Source organism: Molothrus ater, chromosome 14, assembly GCF_012460135.2.
Source record: "Molothrus ater isolate BHLD 08-10-18 breed brown headed cowbird chromosome 14, BPBGC_Mater_1.1, whole genome shotgun sequence".
Lineage (NCBI taxonomy): Eukaryota > Metazoa > Chordata > Aves > Passeriformes > Icteridae > Molothrus > Molothrus ater.
The window spans coordinates 8,866,909-8,879,864 of record NC_050491.2 but is presented as its reverse complement, the minus strand read 5'-3'; the positions used below and the strand labels follow the sequence as shown (position 1 = coordinate 8,879,864).

The 12,956-nt window shown below is 41.4% G+C and overlaps 1 protein-coding gene across 1 annotated transcript in view; it reads right to left on the bottom strand.

The window, feature by feature from the left end:
* Window positions 1–8,213: 8,213 nt before the first annotated feature.
* The window catches only part of LOC118698519 (probable global transcription activator SNF2L1), a 33,492-nt gene continuing 28,749 nt past the window's right edge, over window positions 8,214–12,956 (bottom strand). Inside the window, 1 exon segment of the mRNA XM_036401860.2 lies at window positions 8,214–12,662. Within this exon segment, the coding sequence (XP_036257753.1) occupies window positions 12,591–12,662 (72 nt within the window). The 3' untranslated portion in view covers window positions 8,214–12,590.

The following is a 12,956-nucleotide window of genomic DNA, read 5'->3' as shown; positions in this document are numbered from 1 at the left end:
TTCAATTTATTATTTTTGATGACAATATTTTGTTTTCATCCAAACTAATTATGCCCAAATCAATGGTAATGCTAGATTTGGCATCAATTATCCCTGTAGATGCTCTCAACTTAAATCATCCCATTGCACACAGATGATTCCCTTGGCTACCTCCTGCCAGAGCACTGACACCTGAGTATTTATTTCACTCATTATTCTTTTGCCCATCACTGGAATTTGATAGAAACAATATAAATGGCTTCCCCCTCCTGTGTCCAGGCATCAGAATTTGGGCTCCCTCAGCAGTGAGCCACTGTCCAACAGTCTGCTCAGAAACTGCCCTGAAACTGAGCTGTGCTCACAAAACCTCCCTCAGTCACAGACCCTGTACCAGACAAGGTGTCCCAGCAGGTCATTTGTGGAGCTTTATCAGTACAAGACCAGGTTAACTGATGTACCAGACCAGAGCCTCTTCATTTAAATTACTGGAGAGTCAAGAGTTCAAGAAAGCTGAAAACTGTGGGGTTTTTTTTTGCATAGCATAAAGACTTACACAGTTTTGCAGCTGCCTCTCCAGTTGTCCACTTCTCCAAGTCTTCCCTGGCCTGGAAGGGATTACTCAACTCTGAAAGAGAAGCAAAGCCCACAGTGATTGGGATGACAGATGGATCCACCTGCTGGCATAAAAGCCACATTTTCTGTCTACTCCACTTCAAAATCAGAAAATGGGAAAAAAGTTGCCCACTGGAAGTGAAAGGCTTCTACATTATTATTTACATTATTATTATGATGTCCACCTTTTTTCCTCATATAAAAAAAATCACCTAGGTAAAAAGTAGTCACTTGACTTTCACAGAAAAAACCATAACAAAATAGATGCAAATATTTTTTGTGACATTCTGACCCAGAATGTAAAAATCATCTCAAAGAGCCCCTCTACATCTGAAAATTGTGTTTACTCTTGAGACAAGTAGGATTAGTCTCAGTGACAGATTAATTTGCTTTTTTGACACAGAAAAAGTGCTCTGTGGGGTGAATGCAAACACTGCAGGCTCCAGAGGACTGCAGGAGAGCATTTCACCTCCAGGTCACTGCTTCAGGTTCCATCTGGAGGTAGGGACAGAAGAATTTTTAATGCCTGATGCTCGATGGTCCACGTGAAATGAGTTTTGTTGTTGTGCCTTCAGGTTAACACCACTGACAGTCTCAGTGCTGAGGCAAGAGCAGTGAGCAGCAAACCCTCCTGCACCCTGAGTTTCTGTTGCCATCTTATCACAGGGGTTCCACACTGCTGTCTCCTATCACAAAAGTTCTATACCTTCTTGGTGTTTCTTGTGGGCAGCTCTCAGAGCACTGACTCTTTCTTCTTCACAAAGCAGCCACTGACTCCAGTTCCCCTCTCACCCAGCCACCCCACTCTTTTATAGCATCTTCTTCTCATTGGTCACAGCTGTGGCCTGGTAAAGTCAGGCCTGTTCCTAATCTTTGATAATTGGCCCAGCTGCAACTCCTTAGGGGTGAGGTTACTTTCTACACCATCTTTATTTTCTTATATTCTATCCCACTACAAGTTTCCCTTGCCATGGAGCAAAGTCTGCTCCTGAGCTGGCTGTGATGCAGTTCTTCAGGAACAAAAAAAAGGATTTCTTGACATTGGGGCTTATTAACTCATTGCTTGTCACCAGAAGTAAAATTGTTCCAAGTGAATGCTGAAGGCAGCATTTATAACCCAAAAGACCCAGTGAAAACTCAGATCTGATGCAGAGATGATAGGCTGCTCTCCTCTAGAAGTTTCTTCTTTTCTTCCTATTTGCAGATATATGGCTTTCTCTAAAAGGAATGCATACAGTCCCAAAGCCTAGGAGCCTGCAGTTTTGGAGCATTTCCAGAAACACCACATGAAACACATTGCACCTGGAAAGGTCTGCTGTGGGCAGATGGAAATGAGCAATAAGCCATTTTTCCTTTAGGCAATCCCACAGCACCAATAACACTGCCCAGAGGCCTCATTCCCTGCCTGATCTGCATTTTGAGGTACTTTTTCTCCTGTGACATAACACACTTAATGTCTCTTAAAAGCAAAAAGCTACTTGAGATTTCCCAAGCTGAAACACCGGTTTTAGAGGCCAGAACTGGAGACAGACACTTTGTGGCAGGGAGAGCACTGCTGCTCCAGCATTGCTGCTGTGCCAGCCCCTGCAGCAGTGACAGCACTGCAGGCGCTGGGGACAGCAGCTGAGAGGGGCAGGGACACAGGGAGAGGGGACCAGGGACCCTGCCAGCCTCAGAGCCTCCTAAAACCACACTGCAGACACCCCTGTGATTCTCTGATGCCGTGATCCAAGGCTGTTCTGGTCACCTTCTCCCACAAAGAGCATCCTTCCAGAATAGCTCTAGCCACACATCTCCCCTGCTCTGTACACATGAGATTGGAGAGGGGAAGGAAAAGGCAGCCTTGCACTTTTCCTGCAATGAGTAGAGGAAGCAAGAAATCAACTAATGTGTTTTCCAGATCTTGCTGTGATGCTCTATAAAAGAAAAACAGGTTCTTGCACCAGCTACCCACCCACAACAATTGATAGCACCTGATTTGGGGGCATTAACCTGTGCACACAAAATGTGTCAGTTCTTATTATTCACTGTAAACGTGTCATCAGCATGGAAATATGCTCCACAAGGCTACTGAGGCTGGTCCTGAAATTGTAAACAGCCCATTAAATAGGAGCAGTAAATACTCCAAAGTGCTGTAGATCTTGGTCAGTTAAAAAAAGCACTAGACAGACTTTAAACCACAAAAAAATACTTGGCTCCATCTAAATCCCCTTCTTGCAATCCAATCCAACACTGCACTGCAGGAAATTGAGGGGAACAAAGCAAGCAGATAAAGCCCACACAAGGACAGGAAATACAGGAGCACTTTCACAGCTGCTGGTGCTGGAGCAAACCCCAACAGCAGCATGACAAACACTCCTCTGCAAGAGAGGGGGAAAGCACGGGCAGGGCATGCCTGTGAGCTCACAGCCTTGTTGAGATCAAAGGGGCACCTGAGCATCTCAGCCAACAGGAGCAGGACAGGCTGCACTGGTGGTAATGGTGATTTTGCACTCAAACACAGAACTGTGGAGGAGGCAGAAACAAGATGTGGCTCTAGCTGACAGGAATATCTTTGCTAAGACAGAAACAGCTGATGGAGCTGGTCCTGTGTAACCTGGTCCCTGGCACAGGATGGGGACCTGGATCTTAGCACCACAGAGGAAATACCTGAGCTGATTTTTGCAGGGCTGGAACTCAGCTGATCCTCACAGCAATTTACACTGCTCTCAAGGATGGAAACCACACTCTTCTTTCTTTACCAAAGACAACAAAACTTCATTTACTCCCCTGATTGTGTTAACCAATATGAAACAAAGTAATTTTTAATAAAGTGTGCCATGGCAGAGAAAAATTGATACAATCACAGAGCTGCTATAATAGGATTTAATTCTGCTTCAGATGTGCTAGTTTTAATAAAAAAGGATTGAGCAAATCTAAAATAAATTACACTGAAAGGTCAGGCTTATTGCTTGTACAGTTATGTTAACTCTTCCACAGACATTTTTACAGACTGTATTTATGAGACCTTTTGATTTTCAGAAGAGGTATAAAATACGTCTGCAATTTTCTCATTATTTGCAGCAATGTTTCTTCTACAAGTGTCATTTCTTGGTACTTCAATATAGATTTATTTAATGGACATCTATAAAAAATTATGAGTTATTTATCAGGTGGTTTTGTTGAATTAGTGAAACTGTAATTCCCAACGGAAACTTAAAACCCAACTAGAAAAAAATTTGTTAAGGGAATGATGATTTCCATTTGTGTGCCAGTGACACTCGTGATTTCTTATTCATTAATCATTCCACTAGCATGTCATTTATTCAATAGAAAGCAAATAAATTACTTATTTTTATATATAGCTAAGGCCCTGATGCAGTGAACTACTCAGAACAGCCATGAATTGGAAAGAACTGTAGGCACTGAATCTTATTACAAGGTTCTTATTAATATTACAGCAGCACCTTGAGACCCCACCCAACATCACAGCCCACCTCACTTAGTGCTGCCATCACCCAGAGATAAATCTCCATCCCACCCCTAAAGGAAATACACATTAACAGACCTTAGCAGAGGAAAGAACAGAGTCTGCAGAGGAAGGAGCTTGCTGCAGTCCCCGAGGCGACAGAACAGCCTGGCAGTGTCCCAGCCCAGAGCCCAGGCTCTGCTCTCCTGCATGGCCTGACACAAATCCTGCAGGCTCAGCCAGGGACCCCAACAAGCTGCAGTGACACCATTGCATTCTTAGCCAGGTCCATCCTTACTTGAGCCCATTGTGTGTGTGAGTACAGAGGCTCTCTGCTGCTTCTCGGTGCTTTTACCCAGCTCAGGGGAACAGGATACCTCACACTTGGAAAAGGAACTGTCAGTCCTACATCAATGTTGATATAACATCTAGACACCATGTCAGTCCTACATCAATGTTGATATAACATCTAGACACCAGAAGCTCAACTCTCTACAGCCACACCAGAGAAATCCTGCTGAATTGGACCAAAGAAATGATTGGAAAGAACAGGAAATCCAAGCCAGTCTTGGTATCTGTCTGTATGCACAGCTCCAGGGAAGCTGGGCACCAGCCCACCAGCAGTGAGCACAGACAAAATGGGCTGGACTGTGTCACCACACTTAAAAGTAAAATCCTGGGTCAACTGTGAAGTTCTGCTCAACACTCACACCAGTAAAGAGTCTCTCCAGTGTCAGGAAACTGCACACAACACCTCTGACAGCAGCAGGATAATGAAGACTTGACACAGCAGCCAAGGACTTTCCCCAGGGGTCTTGGGTTTTAAGAGTCACTTCTATTCCAAAACACTGATTTTTATGTCATTCTAATGAGATGAATGGCTACTAGGTGACTAGGGAACTGGAAGAGAGTGTTGTCTTCATTATTCTATTTGGAAAATACAGCAAACCTTAGAGATAACTCCACAAATCTGCCTCAACAGCTTAAACATCTACCAAGCTCCAGCACATCAGTTCATACACACTTTTCCTTCTGATTCCACTGACTCTGACATGATCTCTGTATCTATTTCCACCTATATAAGATAGAGATACAAACTACAGGCCCTGCTACAACCTGCAGTTACTGCTGCTGTGAATGATATAAATCCTCTCATGTCCCACAGGAATGTGGTCCCCTTCTGACAAAACCATCTATTTTGTCTTTTATTTTAATCGGTTTCCTGCCAGCTGGGGTCTGTATCCATCTGATCAAGTGAACTATGTCCTCAATCAACCCTTCCTGATTTTTCCCTCTCTATTTTTAAAAGCAATGGCCCAAGACCATGAAAGTAGTAAAAAATATTGCATTTTCTCAACTTGTAGCTAATTCCTGATGAGAAAAACATTTCTATAGCAACTCTTAGACAAAGCCCTCAAAGCCCTTTAAATTAAAAATAATTTATTAATGCAGAGAAACTGTCATTGCTGCCAGTTGTTGCCAGATCTCAGGTTGTAGGCACCTTTGTTTAACCAAGAGCAAGTCAGAAAACCAAGGTGCATAACCCAGGACCAGAGTCTGAGCAAGGCTCACTCATCTGCTGAATTTGCCCAAAGAAACTCACACTCATCCTGCTTTACTAATCACAGAGGAACCCCTCAGCTCTCACACACACAGGCAGGCTGGGAGTGACACACATCACTTCATCTGGCCCACAGCACAACAGCCAGGCCTGAGCAAGGAATGGCACAGCCACCCCAAACTCTGGGGACAGGTCAGGAATGGCACAGCCACCCCAAACTCTGGGGACAGGTCAGGAATGGCACAGCCACCCCAAACTCTGGGGACAGGTCAGGAATGGCAATCAATAGTTTCATTCACATCCAGAAGATTGTACTGAATTGCATGGGGTGTATCAATAGGGTGTTATTGGCTCCATATTATTTTCAGTTTCCTCCAGTGAGGAAGACTTTCCTTCTGCCCCACTCAGTTCCACACTGAACACTGCAAGGAGCCTTCTGTGCAGAGACATCCATTTCTGCCTGTGTACAACATTCATGGATGGCACTGGCACCTGGCATCAGACAGCCAACCAATCCTTGCACCCCAGGCTTCTAAACAAACTTTTAAACCAGTGGCTGACAGCCAGCATTTTAAGAAAATCCTGCAGCACCCAAGAAATAAATAGGCTTCCATTACTCTTGTGATTCTGATTCTGCCTCAGGTTCACTACAAAGTAACTTGCAGCTCAATAAATTTTGACATGTTTTCATGTTATAAAAACAAAGACAAAAACTTATTTATTCACTTTTTACCTCATACATCCCAAATCAATAATTGCATCTATTGATCGATGACAAATTCAAAACTTTAATTTACATTGAGCACCATAACCTAATAAGATGGCAACAACTGAATTTGTTGAAATCGATTTTCGTTTCCAACAGAAAATCTTCAGGCCCATAGCATAATAAGATGCAGTACATGGAGCAGTTAATTACCAGTATCACAAAAAGCTAAAATTAAATTTCTTTTTGAATATTGAAAGAAAATGCTGAGTCTCCAAGGCTGACACTTAAGAAAAAGAAATTTCTTGTACCTCTTCCACATGTTCAGTCACGTAACATTAATCAACCCTTTGTAACATAAATAAGTAAATTATTTCAGAGATATGTATGTATAGGAGCCATAAATTAAGGCTGACACACTTTGAAAGAGTAGGGGTTTTTGGTTTGTTTTTTTTTTTAATTACAGTGGCATAATTTCAAGTCCCTGAAGAAAAGTCCTGCTTTTTGTGGTACAGACATGCCTGCCTTCAAGCAGCCACTGAATGGGCTCTAATACAAAGCCAACACAGACCGTGCAGGCTGGCTCTGAGCACCACACCGAGTGCCACATTGGTTATAGCTCAGTTTAAACTTTGAGAGAGGCCTTGTAAGTTGAACATGATGCAACTTCTGGATGGGAAAACCTCCTCAAATCACCTCTTAGATGTCAACTAACCAGCCAGCCAGGCAGTTTGTGTGTGTGTGTTTGGAAAGGAATGGCAGCTCTGAGGAGACAGCTGCACTGCAGCCCTGTCAACACAGCAAGGAAGGAATTGCACTGAGCCCCTCAGAACTGCCACGCCACTGGCCTTGCTCACAGCGCATGGAGCTTCTCCAGCTCCACATTCCCTCCTTTCAGATCCAACACCACCACCTGGGGTCTGAACGGGTAACAACAGGGGAGCGAAAGGCAGGGAGGAGCAAAGCCCAGGCAGCTGTGAGACACAGGGACAGCTCCAGTGCCTCCCCTCACTCAGCAGCAAGTTACAGTGGCTGTACCTTCATTCCATTTACTAGCAATAAAAATAGACAGATTTAGCCATCAATCTACAGTTAATTACGCACAGATTTTCCCAGCCCAGCTCTCACCCCTGCCCAGCACAGCCAATTTTTTCCAGGATTCAGCCTTTTTGCTCCCCATTTCAAATGTTGGATGGGGAGCCTGCTGTGAGAGCAGAGCTTGCACAGGGATGGGCCACTGTGCCAAAGCACCCCATCTGTTAGTCTGGACAGCTTTCCAAGGAGCCATGACAGCATGAAAATACCCATGATGTTAACTGACACAGCAAGACTTGAAATAAGGCCTAGAAGCAAAGGCTTAGTCCCAGCTAAGAGCACATCACATACCTGTGCATCTTCCTGCTCCTGACTTCACCCCCTTCCATCTCAACACCAGTCAGGACTTAAAGCAGGTTATAACAACAACTGGCAACCTCTTGTCTTGCTATCTGCAGAGAGCAAAGCCATCTGAAACAACTATAGCTCTTGAGTGAACCCAAAAATTGTTTAGGCTGTTACTGAGGACCAGGTAAGGTGGAACCACACATCTTTTCCCAGCTCCTCCATCCTGGTCTAGGTACCTCACCTGAAAAAGACTGAGGTCTATCCAAAGTTCACTGTGGAGCAGACAGAACTGCTACCAGCCAAAACCAAAGAAACTGGTCCTCCAGTCTGTCCTTTTTTTTTTTAGGTTATCCTGAGGAAAAGAACTGAGCACTCATTTAGGGCATGCACCTCCCCAAGCACAGTATCTACCAAGGCTACAACTTGCTTGTGATCAACAACTGCAAGAAAATTCATGGTTCCTACCATTGTGTCAGCTGGACTTAAACTCCAGAGTATTTCATTTTATGAACACACCAGAGGGATGAAAGAAAAGGGAACCAGCAATACACTTTAATATAGGATCAACATACATGGTGTAACACTGTACTAAGAGACAACACAGCAAGGCTGTCACAAAAACATAGGCACTACTAGTATAGTTTTAGATTACAAAAAAATATAATTTGAAAGCAGATGTGGAACAGCCACACACCCCCTTAGCCACCATGGCCTGAAGGGTATGGGAGGCACAAGAGCAACAAAACCAAATCAAACGATCTTGAAAGTATCTAAGGACCAGAGCCTGTGTACCAGAACGACCAGAAGACATCAGGTTCATATTAACTTTTATTTCCATGTATGTACAACTTAAGAAACAAATCCCAGATTGAAAAAGTTCAGAAGTCATCTTGAACAACACGACACTGACATACCTTTGAGGCAGCAAATATTACTCCTATTAAGGCTCTCATGAAAGGATGGATACCATGCAAATACAATTAAAGAGTACATTTCAAAATATGCAAACTAAGTTCAACTTTAAGTCTTTCAGAAAAAGAACATATCAAACATTAGAACTATGAGCCACAAACATATTTACATACATGCTTGGAGTATGTGTGAACCAGATAAAATTAAGTAAAATGTAACAATTGTCAACCTCTCTTTAGTCAGATCAGAACTACAGTTGGTGATCAATCCCTTCCAGCATCACAAGTGCCCATGTGTGCACCAACCTCGTAATTTTGCATTTACATAAACTGGTACTGACTGCAAAACTCCACCTTTTTTCAACCTGTGCTTTGGCATTTATTCCTCATCACTGAAAGTACTTAATCCCCCTAGTGAACATGGGCAGGAGGCATGTACAGAGTGCCTGTAACACAGCAGCACACAGCAGGCACTGCACAACAAAGTTACTTCCATTGATGCCAAAATAACTTTTGCTTTTATATATCCTCCATATAGCTACAAAGCCACAAATATATATGCATATATAAAAGCTAAAATCAGCTTGACAACACCATCAGGCACTTAGAAAGATTCTGATTAATTTCTGTATACTCCTTGCTCATCATCTCAAAGAGTGATAGCTGCTTTTTTTTTAAACCCTAACCAACATTAGCACTAAATCAAACAGCAATGCTAATCTACAAGAAAAAAAAAATTATGTAATATTTTACTATAGTAACACCACTTGTGCAAACCAGCATCTAAAGATGGTCTAATATTACCAGCAAGAAGACAGTTCGTTTCTTCTCTGTGTTATTGTAAGAAACTGAAATTAAATACAACGAAGGTGGCTAGCAGCATTAGCTTTTTGGTGTCATCACTAACATAAATCAAAAATACAAGGACTAATAAGTTGGAAATTATGAATATGTGAAAAGGAAACCACCACAATTGCTGTGACCTCTCCCAGGATGTTATGTGCACTGCTGGGGAGTCAAAGGTGCTAGGTGACTTTCTTCAGGCCTGATGTTTACACAAACTTTACTCCTGTCCACTGAAAAGGAACTAATTTAGCTTTCAAAATGTTTTATCTTGCAGCATTTTTGGCAACTCTAAAATTGCCTAAAGGCTCAAACTTTTCAGAAGTTTTCTGTCACATTACATTCAGCACTTACTAATTTCTTACAAACAGTATTCCTCGTCTAAGAAAATAGCAGTTAAAAGTAGAAAGATTCTTTCATTTCTGTCACCTAATTTTGAGTCACAGCAGCATATAATTTAAGATACTGCTAGGCACACACCGTGTGGGTATTGGCAACTGGAAGAATGAAAAAGGGAAAAGAAAGATCAATTTTCCTTTAATCCCAACCAGCAGCTGTTAGCAATTTTCTTTAGTTATCACTGTAGGACATGATGGATGGGAAGGCTCAATCTGCTAGGAACTGGTGTACAGTGTCCAAATGCTCTCAAGGACTGTTGTTCAACAGCACATTCAGTTTAACTGGGGACTACAGACTGCAAGAGGTAACAGATAGCTTCTGGGAGAATCTATCATTCTTCAGAGCAGCTGTCTGATCAAGGGGTGAAAGAACCTCAAAGAACCATTGCATGATCTTTTGCTATATGGTTTGTGTATCAAGTCATTGAGAAGAAAGAACATTAACTCAAGTGGTAACTCAAACCAAAAAATCTGCATAAAACAACATGTTGAGATATTACCACATTTTAAGACTTTCCATACACTTTGCAACACAGAGAAACTGGATACACAAAAAACGTGCAAGTCAAACAAAGCTAATCTACAATAAACAAAACCAGAATACACTTATTTCAAGACTTAAAACATTAAAATATTCATCCAATGCTAAATAGGACCAATAGAATAAGCTCTAGACCTAGCCATGTAATTCCATAAACATTTCAATTGGCTCTTTCAGCCTTTATTCCCCATGTCTTTTAACTTGTTTTTATCATTTCAGGCCATAAACTTAGTGAGTGGCACATGAGCCAAAATTCAAATGCAAGTAAGGCATCTTCCTCTCTATTCATAGCAATCTCCCAGGATTTGTGGTTACATATGCATGTAGCTGCACAGTCTTTCCATAATGACATGGGACATCCTCCTCCCAAGGATAAAGCAGGATGTTAACTGCTCCAATTGCACATTCTGAGGACACATGCCTCTTCCTGAGCACACCTATCCCACCTGGGCTGCACACTCATTTAAGAGCAGGCTCTGACTCCTACGACCAATCTCCTGCCTGGAAGTTGTGCCCCATCATTATCAGATGTACCTCTCAGCTCATCAGATGAAGTTCAACAGACAAATACCAAGTCTTACAAATATAAGCCCAGTGAAATAATTAATGTGGTCCCTGGACAAAGGCTACATTCCAAAATACAGAATCTAATATTTTGAATTATCTTTTGAAATGCTCAACCAATCATCACACCCATTTTGCCCCAAACCTTTAACAGACATTACAAAAAAAGCTGGAAATACCTCATCAAACTTAGAGATACAAATCCCAGAAAACTTCAAAGACATACCAATATATTTTAAATGACATAGAAGAATGTGGGCAGAGCTCGAGAACTTTATTTTATAAAGTCCTACGTTTTACAAACACAGAAGAAGGTAGCCAATGCAAAGCACAAAATACAAAGAGTAAAGAGGTTTCTTTATCTAAAAACACCTCAAACCACTGAAGGAAGCAAACTGCACTAGAAGAAGTTTACAAGTAGTCTTCAAGGGAAGTACCATGTAAAGCACACTGCATTAATCTAGACCTGACATTATGAGGGCATGTCTCACTGTAGCAAGGTCTGTACTAAACACCAGATCAGAGACAGAACATTAAAGTAAAACATCAGATGTCACAGCCACTGTTCTACTGATCTGGGAAAGGCAGACTCCAAAGTGAGCAGGAACTGTGAACCTGCTTAATAAAGGCCATTCTTGCAAAGTCAAAAAATCATACATCCAACACTTTCATCCCTTCATTAAAATAGAAATACTAAAAAGGAGCACTCCATAACATATCCCCATTGCTTCTGACTGACATGTTGAATAAAAGGTAAAAGAACTTTAGCAGAGATAATTAGAGCAACGAAGATCTTTCAGCACAGGGCAGCAGAGCTGAGGAGCCTACAACCAGAGAGTGAACTATTTTGTTTGCTACTTGAACAACCAGAAGCTGTGAGCTGACTACTTCCTTTTATGAGGCATAGAAAAGTTTTCATCTAGAGGCCATTGTGAGAAACACCTCACCCTGTGTTTAAGCATGTAGCCCAGCAGAAATCACTGATAAAGAAAAACAAAAAGTGTGTATTTGCTGGGTTTCCTTCTGAACATTTCACAGAAAATGTCCATTTAATGCAGAGAGCAAACAAGGATGTCAGTCTAATTAGATTTTGTTCTGTCATGCTCCTGATCCTGTCTAGTACTCCTCTGAAAAAAATCTGATTGATGATGAAGGCACAATTATACAAACCTTAACATTCTCTCTAAATGCAGCTATGCAAAAAAGGGAGAGAGGACAGGGAAAACAAAGGTGAAGTATATTTCTCTTCAAATAATTAAGTCAGTTTATTTTCCAACAGCCATATAAATTTAAAATATGAAACAACAATAATACAGCTATAGAATCTAGGGTTTTTTTCAAAGCAGCAGCATATAAAACATATAAAAGCTAAAACCTCAGCACAAGCTTCAAAAAACCAAGGACTGAGTGAATTTTGCCAAAGACATGGAACTCACAAAATACAGTACACAAAAATACTGGAATGCGTAAGATATAAAGCTACACATTTTAGGTAAAGAAAGGCGTTGTAAAGGATACAAAATTTGCAAAATTAAAGCATGGGACTTGGGGAAGAGTACCATGAATACAAAGAAGTTGGCAATTAATACACATAGATGGAGTGAAGAAAGTGGCAGTTTCATATTTAGCATTCAGTTTTCAGGTTCACGACTTCACTTTCTTAGCATCTTTTTTTCCAGAGTTCTCAGCAGCCAAATCTGCTTTTCTCTTCTGTGACTAAAGAAAAAAATAAATATAAATTTTACAAGATAGTGGCATTACAAACAAAAAACTTAAATGCGTAACTGATTATTCAGGAGGGAATGTACAACCCCAATGCATTCTGGATTTCAGTTCACTTTTGTAGGATATAATGGAAAGGCAAACATTAATCCCTGACATAGACACTTAATTCTCCTACACTTTTTATATCCTTAAAATCATTACATGGTCTCAGTGGTGCAGGCACCATACATACCCTGAATTGGATAAAAAGATCAGGACCTTGACTTATACACAATTCTGTTCTAA